Source organism: Salvelinus namaycush, chromosome 42 (genome assembly GCF_016432855.1).
Source record: "Salvelinus namaycush isolate Seneca chromosome 42, SaNama_1.0, whole genome shotgun sequence".
Lineage (NCBI taxonomy): Eukaryota > Metazoa > Chordata > Actinopteri > Salmoniformes > Salmonidae > Salvelinus > Salvelinus namaycush.
The window spans coordinates 14,063,884-14,080,792 of NC_052348.1; the positions used below are offsets into that span (position 1 = coordinate 14,063,884).

The 16,909-nt window shown below is 45.4% G+C and overlaps 1 protein-coding gene across 5 annotated transcripts in view; it reads right to left on the reverse strand.

The window, feature by feature from the left end:
- The window catches only part of LOC120034790 (type II inositol 3,4-bisphosphate 4-phosphatase-like), a 144,817-nt gene that overhangs the window by 83,177 nt on the left and 44,731 nt on the right, over positions 1-16,909 (reverse strand). For all 5 annotated transcript variants that reach the window (XM_038981409.1, XM_038981410.1, XM_038981407.1 and 2 more), the window contains 3 exons: positions 14,917-15,031; positions 9,888-9,957; positions 5,731-5,878 (listed from right to left, as the gene is read on the reverse strand). In XM_038981409.1, the coding sequence (XP_038837337.1) occupies positions 5,731-5,878; positions 9,888-9,957; positions 14,917-15,031 (333 nt within the window). The remainder of the gene's footprint in view (positions 1-5,730; positions 5,879-9,887; positions 9,958-14,916; positions 15,032-16,909) is intronic.

A 16,909-nucleotide genomic window follows, 5' to 3' on the forward strand; every position in this document is an offset into this window, starting at 1 on the left:
AACAAATTCCACCCTCAGGCTAGAAGCCATTTTGTCCACTTATCCACTCGTTTACCAACATCACCCCTTCTTCTCTTCTCCCAGTCAGAGATATCCTACCATCCAGATCCCATTAACCAAGAATAAAACCCTCTATCTAGCCCTCCTTCTCTAGTTTGTCGAAGTCGATCGCCGCGGCAACCGGATTCATCTCGTAGCGAGGCGTGCGTGTGAGGCATGTAGCCGGAGGGCCAAAATACCCCTACACGTTGCCATTAGGGGCCCGAGGTAAACTGAGGTCATTGCCGAGGAAATAACCACCCGTCGCCGGAGGCGTCCAAGCTGATACCCAGGCTACCGCCTGTGTGTGAGTTTTCCTTAGCCGGCTGGGTCGTACTTATCATCTGAATGGCTGTGATCAGACGTGATACGAGACACAGTGCCTGTACTATCCACTGTAAAGAAGGTCTTGATCTCAAAGATACGTATGGGGTTTCGGTGGGCTATTTGCTTTAATAGAGATGTGTTATTCTTGACAACGGATCCAATGTTTCTCAGACTACAGACAGTGTGGTGCTGCTAATCAGACTCTAAAATGTCAATTAGCCACCATAAGAATATGTTATCAGACGGTTTGATCTATTCTAATTCATTAGCAAACGTATCATCTTTCGAAATGTTGTGTATATTGTGAGATTAAGGGACATTTGCAAACATATGATCAAATCACCAACCTACACCCTCTCGCCTCACGAAACACAACTGACAATGGCACAGAAGTAAACTTAGCCAGATAGATAGTGACATGCTGCCCAGGTGCAGTTAACATTTCTCCACAACCTCCCTTTCTCTCCACCTTAAAGTTTACCCTCTATCTACGGTAGTAAACAACATGAGTAGTGCTATCCGGGGTCCTTGGGACGTCCCTACCCTAAACCCTAACCATTTTAAATGTCAACTTCAATGGGGTAGGGACATCCCAAGGATCCTGGAGAGTAAGGACCTACTGCTGTGGCAGACCTAGCGGTGGAACACATTGCTCTGTGACCAAGACGCTGTGCGGCCATGCTACACAGGTGAGTTGTGGGTAACGGCCATAGGGAGCATTGATTCAACATCATGGGAGAGAGTTAAAGGGATAGTTCCATGATTTTACATATTTATGTATTTGTTCCCTTATTAGCATTTCTTGACAGTGGCTAGCTCAACAAAACCAGGTTGGATTGCAGTCCTTGTCCATAGACTGATTTCAAGTAACAAAACAAATATCTAAACATGTAAAATACTGTACCTACCCCATTAATATTGATTACCATAAGTAATAGGGACTTATCTAGCCGAACCAGGTGGGCTTCCGACTTTGCGCTTCCAGAATATTCCGTAAAAAGGGAACTTCAGTATCTCATTCCGGTGTCTCATTACGAGCTAAGATCAGCCACCCTTAATTGTGTGGAGATTTCCTCAGAGAACAATGATGAGTTCCCATGTAAAGTTCCCGACTCAAAGCCTTCCCATGTAGCCTTAACACTTTCAACCAGAAGATTAGCATCTTTTTAAATTAGTAAGCGCACAAAAGGCACCCGATTTCTTTTAAAACAGGACAAAAATATTCTCCAGTATCAGTTTGGGGTAGAAGAGGGAGAAAAAAAATGATTATTTCTCTTTGTTCTGTATGGTAATCCGACACCACTGCTGACAGAGATAATGATATTGGCCCTCTCGCAGAGTAGGAGATGGGGACGTTCAGATAGGTGTCGTTTCGTGGGGGTTGGGGTAGTGAGGTTTAAAGTAGACCCACTCCATGAGGCCTCGATGCTCCAATCAAACATATTGTTCTAACCCAGCCATCCACTTGGGTTTGGAGAGGGCTCTAACGCTCATGAGAGAATGCAGTGTGTGTGTGTGTGTGTGTGTGTGTGTGTGTGTGTGTGTGTGTGTGTGTGTGTGTGTGTGTGTGTGTGTGTGTGAGATGCTCTCTCTACGATGCTGTCTGATTCCAGCGCTATAGCCACTTTGTCAAACACCATACCCATGCTCTTTAGCAGATTGCAGCCATTCAGTGTAATCCATATTCTTCTGTCTAAACCACTGTTATTTGTGTATCAAGAGGCGTCAGCCCCAGCCCAGACGGGTTATTTTGATGCTGGGCAGACAGCAGTGGTTGGGGGTCAGTGGGTGAACAACAGTGTGTGTGCCGGGGGGTAGGGGGAGACTGAGTCACAAGCCTTAAGAGAGACAATGAATAAGGAAGATGAAGGAGGGAGAGAGAGAGATGTGGTAGAAAGCTATAGATAGTACACTGGGGGGGGCAGAGAAACTGAGTTACGACAGTGAGATAGAGAGAGGGGAAGAGAGAGATAGACGGGGGGGTGACAATGAGTCACAGGCCTTAAGAGGGACACTGAGTAGGGAAGATGAAGGAGAGAGAGAAAGAGTGAGAGAGACAAATGCAGAGAAGATTGACATGAGCGAGAGACTGAGACTTGAAGAACAAGACACAGTAGGGAATGAGGGCAAAAGAAGAGAGGCCTCAGACAGACAAGCAGAAGAAAGAAAAGGCGAGAGAGAGAGAGAGAGCGAGAGAGACAGAGAGAAAGCAAGAGAGAGAGAGAGAGAAAGAGAGAGAGCTGTTATGTTCAAACTGACTTGGACAGATGAGGGGTACAGAATACATTTTCCAAAGAGCAAAGACCTGTCATGTGAGAGACTTTATTTCATGCTGTGTTATAGGAGCCTGTTCAATTTAATCACCAAGAGCTTTGGGCCTGGGGTCAATATAACCTGCGTGAGACGACTCACAAACAGAAGCCTCCTTCTTTACAACCCAACCTGCCTCCTTTACTGTAGACGGCCAAGTACATAGAGAACTATAGCCTACTGATTTCCATATAGTGTGCTTTACTGAAATGTAGTGTGGAGAGGCCATAGTATCAACCACCAACCAAAGGCAGACCGCTGTGATGCTATTTAGTTCACAGGAGCAGAAGATGATCAGGTCACTTCCTCCTTGTTGAATGGGGAAGGAATGTAGGCGTAGCTCGGAATTCATGAAACGATCAATTCATTAAAAAAAAAAACTAGGAGAAATATTATTTAATGCCCACACACACATCCATAATTGGGACACTCACACACACACAGTCACTCACACACAAAGAGCCACACAAGAGCTATACTCCCACACAAAAGGACAAAGATTAAACAGGCATGGTGATAAGGTTGGAACATGGCTGTCAACATCAAAGGGAACGAGGGATGAAGAGAGGAGAAAAAGAGATGCCACTATTAGCATACAGTGATGCCGGGGAAGGAGACTAAGCCACTTCACAGTGTGTGTTTGTGTGTCACTTCACAGCCTTAAAAGGCGTATCTTAATCATTAAAGGGTAAAGCCTGATTGAGTTTTTACACAGAACCAAGAGGTAGCTAGAGCGCCTGAAATTGTTTAAAGAGGATTATAAACAAGCTCTTAAACGCACTATCTACCTTGTAGTGAATAATAGATATACATTGATGTGTGTGGGTAAACAAACTCAATAACGTATTTGTGTTTTTGAGCATGTGTCATATAGTGACAGATCGAGATCGTTTTCTGAATAGTCCTTAGTTGCTATATCCATAATTTACAAATGAATGATATGTACCCATTGATTCCTGAACAAGAGAACATCTGAACGCCTCATGAGCTTTTTAGTTCAACTGTCGTACACCGTCAGAACCCAGAATAACCGCTTGTTTCACTCAAATGTTTGTAAACAATGTAAACACAAACAAACGCTGTACAGCCTCAAAACACTATCATTTTTATGGTCAGTCCTTGCCTCCAAAATATGGATGGTCAGTCCTTGCATCCATAGCTCCGTCTATGAATTTAAGAGTCGTTACATTTCTCCAGGCCCATCCCTTCGCTTTTTTTACCAAAACAGAGGTGGGGTGTCGGCTTTGTTATACTTTCAATGAAGGACTCTAGCTTTAAAGTATTGTTCTACTCAGACTGCAAGTATCAAGAGAGGTTAGAGTCTAGAGGCAATAGACCAGATAATAACAAGGCTTAAATAATAGCTTTTAAGGGAGGGAACTTGAGGGAAACCTTGGTCTGAGAATGTTCTAATCTGGAACTTGAGGGAAACCTTGGTCTGAGAATGTTCTAATTTGGAACTTGAGGGAAACCTTGGTCTGAGAATGTTCTAATCTGGAACTTGAGGGAAACCTTGGTCTGAGAATGTTCTAATCTGGAACTTGAGGGAAACCTTGGTCTGAGAATGTTCTAATTTGGAACTTGAGGGAAACCTTGGTCTGAGAATGTTCTAATTTGGAACTTGAGGGAAACCTTGGTATAAGAATGGTCTAATCTAGTTTAATGACTTGGGATTCCAAATTAGAGGGCCGATAAGGACACTCCATGTGTTCCAAATGGAAGCCTATCCTTTATAGTGCACTACTTTTGACCAGGGCTCGTAGGGCACTATGAAGGGAATAGGGAACCATTTGGGATACTACCGCTGACCATGAGATCGACCGCTTGCCGACCGAGGGACTATATGACGGACTATGATCATGAGGGATTGCTAGGGGACGGCGGGCGTGTTGAGGAATGATCTGTCCTGACAAACGCTCATAGGGACCCTGAGGGAAGAGAACACTGAGATCCTCTTACCCATCACAGTGGCTTCTCTCTTATAAACTGATGAGGATCATCTATTCACTAGCAGCATCTTAACCCTTCCTTTATTGAGTACAATGACATAACTGGACCTGCCAAGAGAGGGTTAACTGACGGTTAATGAGGGTTAACTGTGGTTAAAGAAGGGACATTAAATTCCCAAATCTAATTTTGTCAGATGTTTCCAGACTCCAAAAGTAGTCTAATGTCAAAATCATCAGACTACTATTGAGGTATGTAAACATCTGACAAACTAGAATGTTAGTTGAGTATAATGTATCATTAACACTACACTAGGAACATTCCGGGGGGATTCAAACGTCATCTGGAATCATTTTGGTTACAATACACATCCCTTTTTCCTCATCATCTTGTGGCCACTTTGACCACTAATTAGCTAACAAGATCAAGAGCAGAGTCAATTAGCGACACAGTACCTTCATCTTCCTCAAAGCCACTCTCAGCTCGATAAAGCTCCAGGACTTTGTTCAGAACAGTGTTGGGGGGAGTTGGTGTGTGTGTTTATCTCTCTCTCCCTTTGTGTGTGTCCCTCTCTGCATGTGTGTGAGTGTGCATGTGCAAACGTCTGTGTGCCTGTATGCAAGTGTACATCCGTGTGTGTGTGTGTGTTGCTGGTTGACTAGTGTGCAGGCGTACAACAATCCCCTTTTGAAGTGTTAAACAGACCTGAATAATTCAATCCTCTCTAAGTATAGCTCTTAAACAACCATTTACCTCTCTGAAATAGGCCTGTTAATGTAGGCAGGCCCAGAGCTATAGTGCCCCTATTCAAATGAATGCAATGTACCTCCTAGTGGTTAGATTTAGGCTTAGATTAAGGCTGTTACAATAGATCTTAGGTCTGTGCTCTCCCTATGCACTGATCCGAGGTCAGTGTTGATGTCTACCTCCAGTTGTTACATTTGGCCTTACCTGATCCTCGATCAGCTGCTGTTTGCCTTCTCACAAATCACTGTGCTTATAAAGACAAGTCATTAACCCATATGTAATACTGTTCCAAGGTCAGGTTTTGCTTTGTCCCTCCCAGTGGTTCAGTAAAGGCTAAACTGATCCTAGATGGGTTCTTACCTCCTCATGTCTTCCTGGATGTAGAGGTGGAGGAGCTGTCTGGGGATGCTGAAGGACAGAGTACACTCCTCCATCTGTTCTCTCACCAGCATCCATTTACTATCCACCGTCTGGAACTTGTAGACCTTACAAACCGGATTCTTAAAGACTGGGAGAGAGGGAGAGAGAGAGAGGGGGAGGAGGTGGAGGGTGAGAGGGAGAGGGGGGGAGAAGGAGGGTAGAAAGAGGGAGAGAGAGAGAGAGAGAGAGGAGAGGGACAGTGGGTGAGAGGGAGGAGGGAGAGGGAGAAGGGGAAGGAAGGGAGAGAGGTAGAAGGGGGAGAGAGAAAGAGAGACATACAGTATCAACCATCATGACATACTGAAAATGATTGCATACACCTTCAAAGATATTTCTAAGTTTCACAAACATCAAACAGACGATGTGCTTTGGTTCTAAACAAACTTTGATACCGAGGAAACCCAAAGACAAAACTCTAACCCTTCAAAAAACGTATTTTCATGTGGCATGTGCTGCAAATGAAATCCCATAATCAATAACAGTGTCTGCGATAGATAAGGTTGCTGCTTGCCTCATCTTCCAAGAGCTGCATCTCTCTCTCTCTATCGCTCTTTCCACATCTCTCTCTCCAAGACTTAGAAAATGAAGAATAAGAGATCTCAGGTCAGCCCATTAAATGATTCTTTCATTATTAAACAATTTCTTCATTGGATTTGATTCCCATTTGAATTGTTTGTTTATGATAGAGCAGTGAAGGAAAGGGAAGATGGTTGATTCCCCAAACTTTGCCTCACCATCTTCTCCTATTAAACCCCATTCAAATTCAACCCTTCCACTCCTTCCTTTTTCTTCCTAGAGTGGCTATTAGCCGCAATCATGCGGCAACCAAAAAACAGCTTTAATACTCTTATCAGTGTGCTGGCAGTCGCTGGGCGAGAAAGCCGGAAAAAGCCGTACGCCTCAAACAGCTATTCACAGTTCGCTGCCGTTGCTCCTTTTCTTAGAGGCCACGCTAGTGTTCTGGAAGGAAGTCACTCAATAGTAATAAGCTGGAGCGCTCCGATAGTAGAAGAGGAGACTTCACCATTGAAGACGGAGGCTTCAAGATGTGTAATGCTACCAAAAAAAGCTACACGGCACCGAGGGCTGGGAATCACAAGTGTGACCCAAGCACTTATTCCTCCCTTTTAAAATTAAAATCACTTCCCCTCTTCCTTGTGAAGCTGCAACCAACCAACTAACAGTGGTAATGTCAGTCTAACTCCTGGAGGAGAGGAGAGAAGAGGAGAGGAAGGGGAGGAGAGGAGGAGATGAGAGGAGGGGAGAGGAAGGGGAGGAGATGAGAGGAGGGGAGGAGGAGATGAGGAGGGGAGAGGAAGGGGAGGAGGGGAGGAGAGGAGGGGAGAGGTAGGGAAGGAGAGGAGTGGAGAGAAGAGGGGAGAGGCCCCGTTACCATATGCACCCATTTGCCATCCATTTACTTTCCAAGGTGCGAATTCAATACAGAGACTCGTCCTCACTGCGTCATCCCTTTTCAATGTCAGGGCCTTATTCTGAGCACTTTGTCCTGGGTATTCCTGGTCCCTTGTCCCATACAGAAGGCAACAGAGCGTTGGAGAGTGTAGTGACAACCTTGTGATGTTCGGGCACAACGAGGGGCGGTGTGGCAGTGGAGAGACCTTTTAATTGAAGGATAATGTGTCAGAGGTGACTTTTACTAGAGGCACTGGGGTGGGAAGTAATGTTCAGTTCAGTGTGAAGGACAGTCAGAGAGGTAGGAATCAGGCCCCTGGAAGGTTGGCTAGGACAGACTAGAGCCAAGCCCTTCACCATAGTTACTGGAACCAGGCTAGAAAGGTGAACAAGATGATATCTGATCTGGTAGAGTATGGCCGAGGTCAGCAATCAACACAATAGTGTGAAAAGTGAAAAATAAGAAAGGGTTAAACTCCCACACCAGTAGAAATAAGACTTTTTCACAACTTTCATTAGCTGGCTCAGGTTAGCTTAGCATGCTAGCTAATTACACTGACAGCTGTCAGTCAGTGGCCTATTTGTTGTTATTTCTCTGCTACACCTGGAAATCACCACAACGTTCCCACCCCCAATTCCTGAATATGTATTAGCAGCCTGCGTCAGTCGCAGAGGTGGAGCCTAAACAAGGATTTTCTTTCTAGGACAGGAATTACTCGAAATAGGTGTGGAAAATTCCTCTGAGGTGGGCCCTTTAAGCTTTTTAGCCATCATTTTTTTCATAATCATTATATTAATGATTACATCAAATGAAAAAGTATAGCTATGATTTGAAATGGAGAGCTTGATCTTGGATTATTAAATGACACTGTTGCTGCTGCTATGTGGAGAGGGACAGGATTCTAGAGGGCATTTCAAAGAGTAAGTCAGAATTAAAAAGAGAGGGAGAGGTGAGAGGGACAGATTGAGAGCGAGATGAAGGGATGACTGGTACTTCCTCCTTGCAGCGGACACGGTCGAAGGAGCAGATTAACCTCTGACCTCCCCCTGCCGCCACGCTAATCTGAAGGCCAATCAGATTGCTCCGTCCTCCTCTCCCCACACCTCTTAAGGAAATTACTTCTTCCCTGGGCGTCCCCCCCTCCTGTGTGTGTGTGTGTATGTGTGCATCCTTCTCCGCTCTCCCCCCTCTGAAAGGTAATACAAGTAAAGGGCTAAATTGCATTAGTCAATCTCTCTAAGTCTGCGGGGAGCGTGTTATAGTGATGGGACGCAGCTGTGCCACCCGCCTTCCTGCAACCCACCCCGCGCAGGAAGGCGGGTGGCACAGCCCCCTGGTGCCTGCCTCTCGCTAGCTAATTGCGACAGATAGTGACAATGACGACGGGTATAGAGAACAGAGCTGCAAGGAAAGTCATACCAACACACGCTGAGGACGGAAATAGAGACAGAGAAAAAGACGAAGATAAGACTTTCTAGAAAGTACCGAGATACGATAATGAGGAAGGGAAAGAAAAAAAGCATTGAAGAAGAGGAGGATGAGTTGGAAACTCAGAAGGGTTTTTCTCCTCCTCTGGAGAGGAACGAGTGATAAGAAAAGGGAAAGAAGGGCTTTGTATTCCCAACACAGCAGGGAGCAGTGACCTTCTCAAGTCTCTCCTTCTCCTCCTCCCTCTTTCCCTCTCTCTTTTTCTCACTCCTGGTGTTTCTGCTAGTTTCTCCCTGCTCCCAGTGATCGGGTAACAAGTGAAGTGTGTTGCGCCATTCGGGGGCTTCTCCCTTAATTGGTATCACAGGATCGACGTGGCGTCGCTTCCTCTTGTCTGCCTCTCCAGCCAGTCCACACAGAACAGATACAGAACCAGGACTGGAGCAGCCAAGGGAGGCAGGCGGACTTTCACCTTGTCTGGGGATATAAAAACCTCCTTTAAAGGGGCACTTCACCATTTTATATATTTTTTTTTGTACATCATATTAGTCCTGTCCTGTACCCATACTAGTGTCTAGATGTTTGAAAAAGGCATTTTCTAAATGTGGTCGTCAAATAGAAAAGAAGAAAAGGTCCCACTATGATGTCATCGGAGACACTGGTATGGTGCTGTAGATAATGAATAAAAGGTTACAAAGGGGTGAATTCCTTTAGAGCCAACGTTGGCCAAGTCTCACACCTTTTCCACTGTCAACTGGCTCTCCCTCCCTTTACTTACTTAAACCAAGGCTTCCCCTTTTAATCTGAGAATGAATAATATGAATTCTTTAATCAAAATGGGTAGCCCCATTGAGACTTCAAATCTCTTTGGCGGGAGAAGGTTAGTCAAGGGCGGCGCACTTTCCAATGAGAAAACCATGAAGTGGGGGTTAACTTAATGTATCACTTTATTACACTTTGTCAATTTCAAGCTGCTTTTGGGGGTAACACTAGGTCATGGTAATTACAGGGGTGTAATAGTTTTTTTTTAAGGGAAAATGCAAAAAAACGTGAGATAATTCTTTTTAGTAATAAACTAATTTCACTAGGAGAGATTGGGGTGGTTGGTGAGACAGGGGAGGAAGGGGGATCAAATTAGAGGATCAAATTAGCCTTAAAGCTCTTCCCACTGATTACAGGGTTGCCATGACGATGGAAGTCAGCAGTTAAATTATAGGTGTTTAAAGGTAGAAGGAACAAGTGTAGTTGAACTTACCAGCACCCGTCAGGGGGCTATTATCTTTGTCGTTTGGGGTTCCCTGTGATGACTCACAAACTAAGGTGCACTGTGGAAAGAAGAGAGAGAGAGAGATGTTTGATGTTTACATGTGCATGTCAAATCTCCACCATCAAACACACACATATGAATGTACATTTAACTCTGCTTTTCTCTGAGCAGCGGGGCGGCCACGTCTAGCTTGACATGTTGTTGGTTCAGCATGTCTTGCTCTTTAAATACATTTTAATTTAGCTCAGCAGGAGGTAAACGACAGGTGAAGCTAAACACATAGGTGCACAGACAGACAGACAGACAGACAGACAGACAGACAGACAGACAGACAGACAGACAGACAGACAGACAGACAGACAGACAGACAGACCAACCCTCCGTCATTCAAGAACGCTCCATGTGTTTGTCGCCGTCCCCTTTAATAATGAGTATCTTTCCATCACAGCTGCTGAATGTCACTTTTTGATGATGCGTGTGGGACAAGACATCAAAGTGCTAGTGACAACCAACAGTTTTCAGGCCTCTCTTGTCAGTGGCATCGAGGCTGACAAACCATCAGAAATATACTTTAGCAGGTACCGACTACTAGGACTGCTACTTTTGCGAAAAAAGTGGAATTTAGTGAAACAAGGTAGCTTTCATCACGTCAGAGGAACATAGTGAAGCAAAGTAGTTTTCTTCACGTCAGGGGAATATAGTGAAACAAGGTAGCTTTCTTCACGTCAGAGGAACATAGTGAAACAAGGTAGCTTTCTTCACGTCAGAGGAACATAGTGAAGCAAAGTAGCTTTCTTCACGTCAGAGGAACATAGTGAAACAAGGTAGCTTTCTTCACGTCAGAGGAACATAGTGAAGCAAAGTAGCTTTCTTCACGTCAGGGGAACATAGTGAAGCAAAGTAGCTTTCTTCACGTCAGAGGAACATAGTGAAGCAAAGTAGCTTTCTTCACGTCAGAGGAACATAGTGAAGCAAAGTCGCTTCCTTCACGTCAGAGGAACATAGTGAAGCAAAGTAGCTTTCTTCACGTCAGAGGAACATAGTGAAGCAAAGTAGCTTTCTTCACATCAGAGGAACATAGTGAAGCAAAGTAGCTTTCTTCACGTCAGGGGAACATAGTGATGCAAAATAGCTTTCTTCACGTCAGGGGAACATAGTGAAACAAAGTAGCTTTCTTCACGTCAGGGGAACATAGTGAAGCAAAGTAGCTTTCTTCACGTCAGAGGAACATAGTGAAGCAAAGTAGCTTCATTTACGTCAGGGGAATATAGGGAAACAAGGTAGCTTTCTTCACATCAGAGGAACATAGTGAAGCAAAGTAGCTTTCTTCACGTCAGGGGAACATAGTGAAGCAAAGTAGCTTTCTTCACGTCAGGGGAACATAGTGAAACAAAGTAGCTTTCTTCACGTCAGAGGAACATAGTGAAGCAAAGTAGCTTCATTTACGTCAGAGGAACATAGTGAAGCAAAGTAGCTTCATTTACGTCAGGGGAATATAGGGAAACAAGGTAGCTTTCTTCACGTCAGGGAAACATAGCAGGGGTGAAATTCCATACGAGATGATGTGGCTCTGTTCACGCCAGAGGAACTGAACAGGGGTGAAACTCCATACGATATGATGTGGCTCTGTTCACGCCAGAGGAACTGAACAGGGGTGAAACTCCATACGATATGATGTGGCTCTGTTCACGCCAGAGGAACTGAACAGGGGTGAAATTCCATACGATATGATGTGGCTCTGTTCACGCCAGAGGAACTGAACAGGGGTGAAACTCCATACGATATGATGTGGCTCTGTTCATGCCAGAGGAACTGAGCAGGGGTGAAACTCCATACGATATGATGTGGCTCTGTTCACGCCAGAGGAACTGAACAGGGGTGAAACTCCATACGATATGATGTGGCTCTGTTCACGCCAGAGGAACTGAACAGGGGTGAAATTCCATACGAGATGATGTGGCTCTGTTCACGCCAGAGGAACTGAACAGGGGTGAAACTCCATACGATATGATGTGGCTCTGTTCACGCCAGAGGAACTGAACAGGGGTGAAATTCCATACGAGATGATGTGGCTCTGTTCACGCCAGAGGAACTGAACAGGGGTGAAACTCCACACGATATGATGTGGCTCTGTTCACGCCAGAGGAACTGAACAGGGGTGAAAGTCCACACGATATGATGTGGCTCTGTTCACGCCAGAGGAACTGAACAGGGGTGAAACTCCATACGATATGATGTGGCTCTGTTCACGCCAGAGGAACTGAACAGGGGTGAAACTCCACACGATATGATGTGGCTCTGTTCACGCCAGAGGAACTGAACAGGGGTGAAAGTCCACACGATATGATGTGGCTCTGTTCACGCCAGAGGAACTGAACAGGGGTGAAAGTCCACACGATATGATGTGGCTCTGTTCACGCCAGAGGAACTGAGCAGGAGATTTCGACTTTCAGTGAAACTCCCCATGATAATTGCATTTCCATTTTCGTGTGTTGCACTTCCATTCAGTAACACTTCCATTCAGTGGCATCTATGAATCACATAATCATACATAGTGTTAGGGGTGTGAACATTAAAACGCTAAAAAGTTTAAACTAAATTGGGATCCTTAACGTTAATTAAAATCCCTAACTGAAAAACAAATGTTTTTTTTTTTTACGTAGATGGAGAAAGTAAATAGCATAGTGGGTCAATTTCAGCAACAAATAAGAGTGTTGAAGCGCAAGACTCAAGTTTCCCCCTGTTTTGGTGCCCTGGCTAGCTACCACGGTGTGAACAGCGTGAAGCAAACAGAGACAGTGTGTGACTATGTGAGAGCGAAGTGCTGCATCTCGCTCGTCTCAATAACGTAGCCTACTCATTGATGATTGGCCTTGCTTTACTGAAGTTCCGACACATTGCAAGCTAAGAAAAAGCAAGATATGGCATTCCATTGCAAGACACAGCTTTTGATAGCCGATAGATAGGCCTAGTCCACTGTTCTGACTGTGTGCCTGGTGGCCGACGGGCCTATACTGTTCCCCTCCCCTCTCTCTCCGTCCCTCGCTAGCTCGCTATGAAAGACGCGAGTGTTTGTGTTCTCAGAAGTACGGCAGCTAATCAGTCTCCTCCATTCCAAAAATACTGAATTTTAGGAATCTTGACACTCAGAAATGCGAGTCGACATCCAGAGTCAACGTGCAATCTACTATTTTGTAGATTGCACGTTGCAAGGCAAGCGACAACAGTGAGGTCCTGTATGGCAATATGTTGAGAAGTTAAATGAGAAGGAAATGCTAACTTTGCGAGATGGGATTGAGGTACTGTAATGGTAGAACAGGGACGAAACTAAACCGTCTGAGAGGGACGCACCGTGAGACGCCAACACGATACAACAGCAGCACAGTTGTATCTTGAATTCAAGTGGAATTTTATTAAACTCTTCTGAAAAAATTGCTGTGTAAACCTTAAGAGAAGTTGTCCACCCACACACACACCCTACACCATCAAAAGAGAGCAGGACCCAGAGGTAGCCAGCCATGTTAGAGCCCTAGTCAATTATATAAGACTGCTCTCTGTGACTCTGACTTACACACAGTGGTAACACACACACACACGCACACAGAGAGCAAAGGTCATTTTGCTGCAACGAGGAGAAGTGTCAACAGACTACAGTTAGACTGGGTCAGTGAACACCCTATGCTACGGAGTTATGTTATCTCCTCTCAGAAAGACATCAATTCTACTATACACAGATCCATTTTGACTGCCTCCTCGTACATGTACAACCACCAGCCAGGTCACACCAGATCAACTTCGGTATTCCACATTTGTCCAGGACCCCAGGATGTCGGGAGATGCCTTCAATACCATCCACTAGGGGCAGTGTGAATGCCTATTACCATCAAGTAGGTTCGCGGCTTGCTAGGGCGTTGTGGATGGAGACCGAGGTTCGCGGCTTGCTAGGGCGTTGTGGATGGAGACCGAGGTTCGCGGCTTGCTAGGGCGTTGTGGATGGAGACCGAGGTTCGCGGCTTGCTAGGGCGTTGTGGATGGAGACCGAGGTTCGCGGCTTGCTAGGGCGTTGTGGATGGAGACCGAGGTTCGCGGCTTGCTAGGGCGTTGTGGATGGAGACCGAGGTTCGGAGGATTGTGGGATCAAGCCCAGTGCTAGGCACATTTTTTTTTTTCTGTTTTAACATTATCCTAAACCTTAACCAGTCGGAATTAATGCCTAAACCTAAACAAACGTTGAAAACTGAAGTGAGACCGTGACATCTTGTTGCAAGTACAGTGCTTATATGCTACACATAATATTATATTTTAGACTAAACTAAATATTCCCATTGGGTGTAATAACTAGTCAAATGAAGGTAAAGTACATACATAAACTTTGTTTTTGGTGTGAAAACACCCCATTGGGAGGACGTTTGAGCACTCTTCAGGTACCTGGCTCTCACTCCTGTGTTTCTCAGATGGTGCAGTGTAGCGTGTCGTGGTGGATTAGCATAGTTGATTGTAGGTGGGATGGTCTCACAAGGGAGATGCCATTTATTCAGACGAGGTGAGTCTCGTAGGAAGGCTATAAGGCTACGGGGAACTGGGTTTAGTCGACTCTCCCTCACATATAGAAGGATGTATGACGCTCCCTCTAATTCTCTAATGCTCTTTGTCTGTGCACATAATCACACACAGCATTCAGGCTGTCTAAGCCAATGGCTTCTCTGGCTTGCCCTCTCTCTCTCCCCCACACACACGCAAACGCCGTACGCACACACACATGATAAACATATGCAGTGTCTAAGAGTCCCTATCCCACTCTCGCCCTCTCGTCACACTTTACCCCCCCCCCCCCCACACACACACACACACACACACACACACACACACACACACACAGGATCCAAGGGCTGTAAGGGCTTGATGAATCTCATTGGGCCACTTGAGCAGTGACAGACTAATCCTGCAAGCATTAGTGCTAGCCGAGACATCTGGAGGGGAACGACTCTCATACAAACACACACACACACGTCTTCACCTTCTGGGCCTGCTGCACGTCGGCCGTGATGTGATCCATGTTTCCCTCCTCCATCTCCCCCGTGTTCACACGGCTCACCAACACTGTCCCCACCGCCAACACACCATCAGAAGACCTGGGGGAGAGTGGACAGAGTGTCAACTACGAGAACGAGAGAGAAGAGAGGGCAGAAGTGAGAGTGAGAATAGAAGTGTTGATGGAGCAGCCAATGGGACAGAGAATAGAGGTGTAGATGGAGCAGCCAATGGGACAGAGAATAGAGGTGTAGATGGAGCAGCCAATGGGACAGAGAATAGAGTTGTTGATGGAGCAGCCAATGGGACAGAGAATAGAGTTGTTGATGGAGCAGCCAATGGGACAGAGAATAGATGTGTTGATGGAGCAGCCAATGGGACAGAGAATAGATGTGTAGATGGAGCAGCCAATGGGACAGAGAATAGATGTGTAGATGGAGCAGCCAATGGGACAGAGAATAGATGTGTAGATGGAGCAGCCAATGGGACAGAGAATAGAAGTGTTGATGGAGCAGCCAATGGGACAGAGAATAGAAGTGTTGATGGAGCAGCCAATGGGACAGAGAATAGAAGTGTTGATGGAGCAGCCAATGGGACAGAGAATAGAAGTGTTGATGGAGCAGCCAATGGGACAGAGAATAGAGTTGTTGATGGAGCAGCCAATGGGACAGAGAATAGAGTTGTTGATGGAGCAGCCAATGGGACAGAGAATAGAAGTGTTGATGGAGCAGCCAATGGGACAGAGAATAGATGTGTTGATGGAGCAGCCAATGGGACAGAGAATAGATGTGTAGATGGAGCAGCCAATGGGACAGAGAATAGATGTGTAGATGGAGCAGCCAATGGGACAGAGAATAGAAGTGTTGATGGAGCAGCCAATGGGACAGAGAATAGATGTGTAGATAGAGCAGCCAATGGGACAGAGAATAGAGTTGTTGATGGAGCAGCCAATGGGACAGAATAGAGTTGTTGATGGAGCAGCCAATGGGACAGAGAATAGAAGTGTTGATGGAGCAGCCAATGGGACAGAGAATAGAAGTGTTGATGGAGCGGCCAATGGGACAGAGAATAGATGTGTTGATGGAGCAGCCAATGGGACAGAGAATAGATGTGTTGATGGAGCAGCCAATGGGACAGAGAATAGATGTGTTGATGGAGCAGCCAATGGGACAGAGAATAGAAGTGTTGATGGAGCGGCCAATGGGACAGAGAATAGATGTGTTGATGGAGCAGCCAATGGGACAGAGAATAGATGTGTTGATGGAGCAGCCAATGGGACAGAGAATAGAGGTGTAGATGGAGCAGCCAATGGGACAGAGAATAGAGTTGTTGATGGAGAAAAGAAGAGGTGGTGAGGAACAGAGACTGAGAGGTCAAGAGAGACTGTAGGCTGGAGTTTCTTTAGAAATGTTTATTGCAGTTGCAAGTGACATCTCAATCAACTTTGCTGATACCCGAAGCAACTGAAGCACCATTGGAATGGCATACAACAATGTGGTTTGAACATTCTAAACCAATGGCATCTGTTGCGTTACATTGTGATTCAATAAGCTATAGAAAATAAACTCCCAGTCATTTATTGGGTAAATCACCTCATTGTGATTTTCACAAATCATTTGTTTATCGAACCTTTTCGTTAATGATTTAGAAACAAATACTGTCTGTAAAATGTAGCTAGCCAAATTGAAATTGCCAGCACTGTTCTAGCTGGCTAGCTAGCTATCGACTAACTAACCAAGCTAGCAACTAACTAAGTTTAGGCTAGCAACTAACTAAGTTTAGGCTAGCAACTAACTAAGCTTAGGCTAGCTAGTTGAAACTGGTCTGGGTTTACTTTAAAAATGAAATGTATTGACAGCCAAACCACATACATAAACCTTTACTAGCCGATGCCAAAATCTACAGCTCCCGTTTAACTAATTATGTCGCTTCTATCAACCTTGAGGGCGGTTCCGGCAGCAACAGGCAGCGCGAGCGAC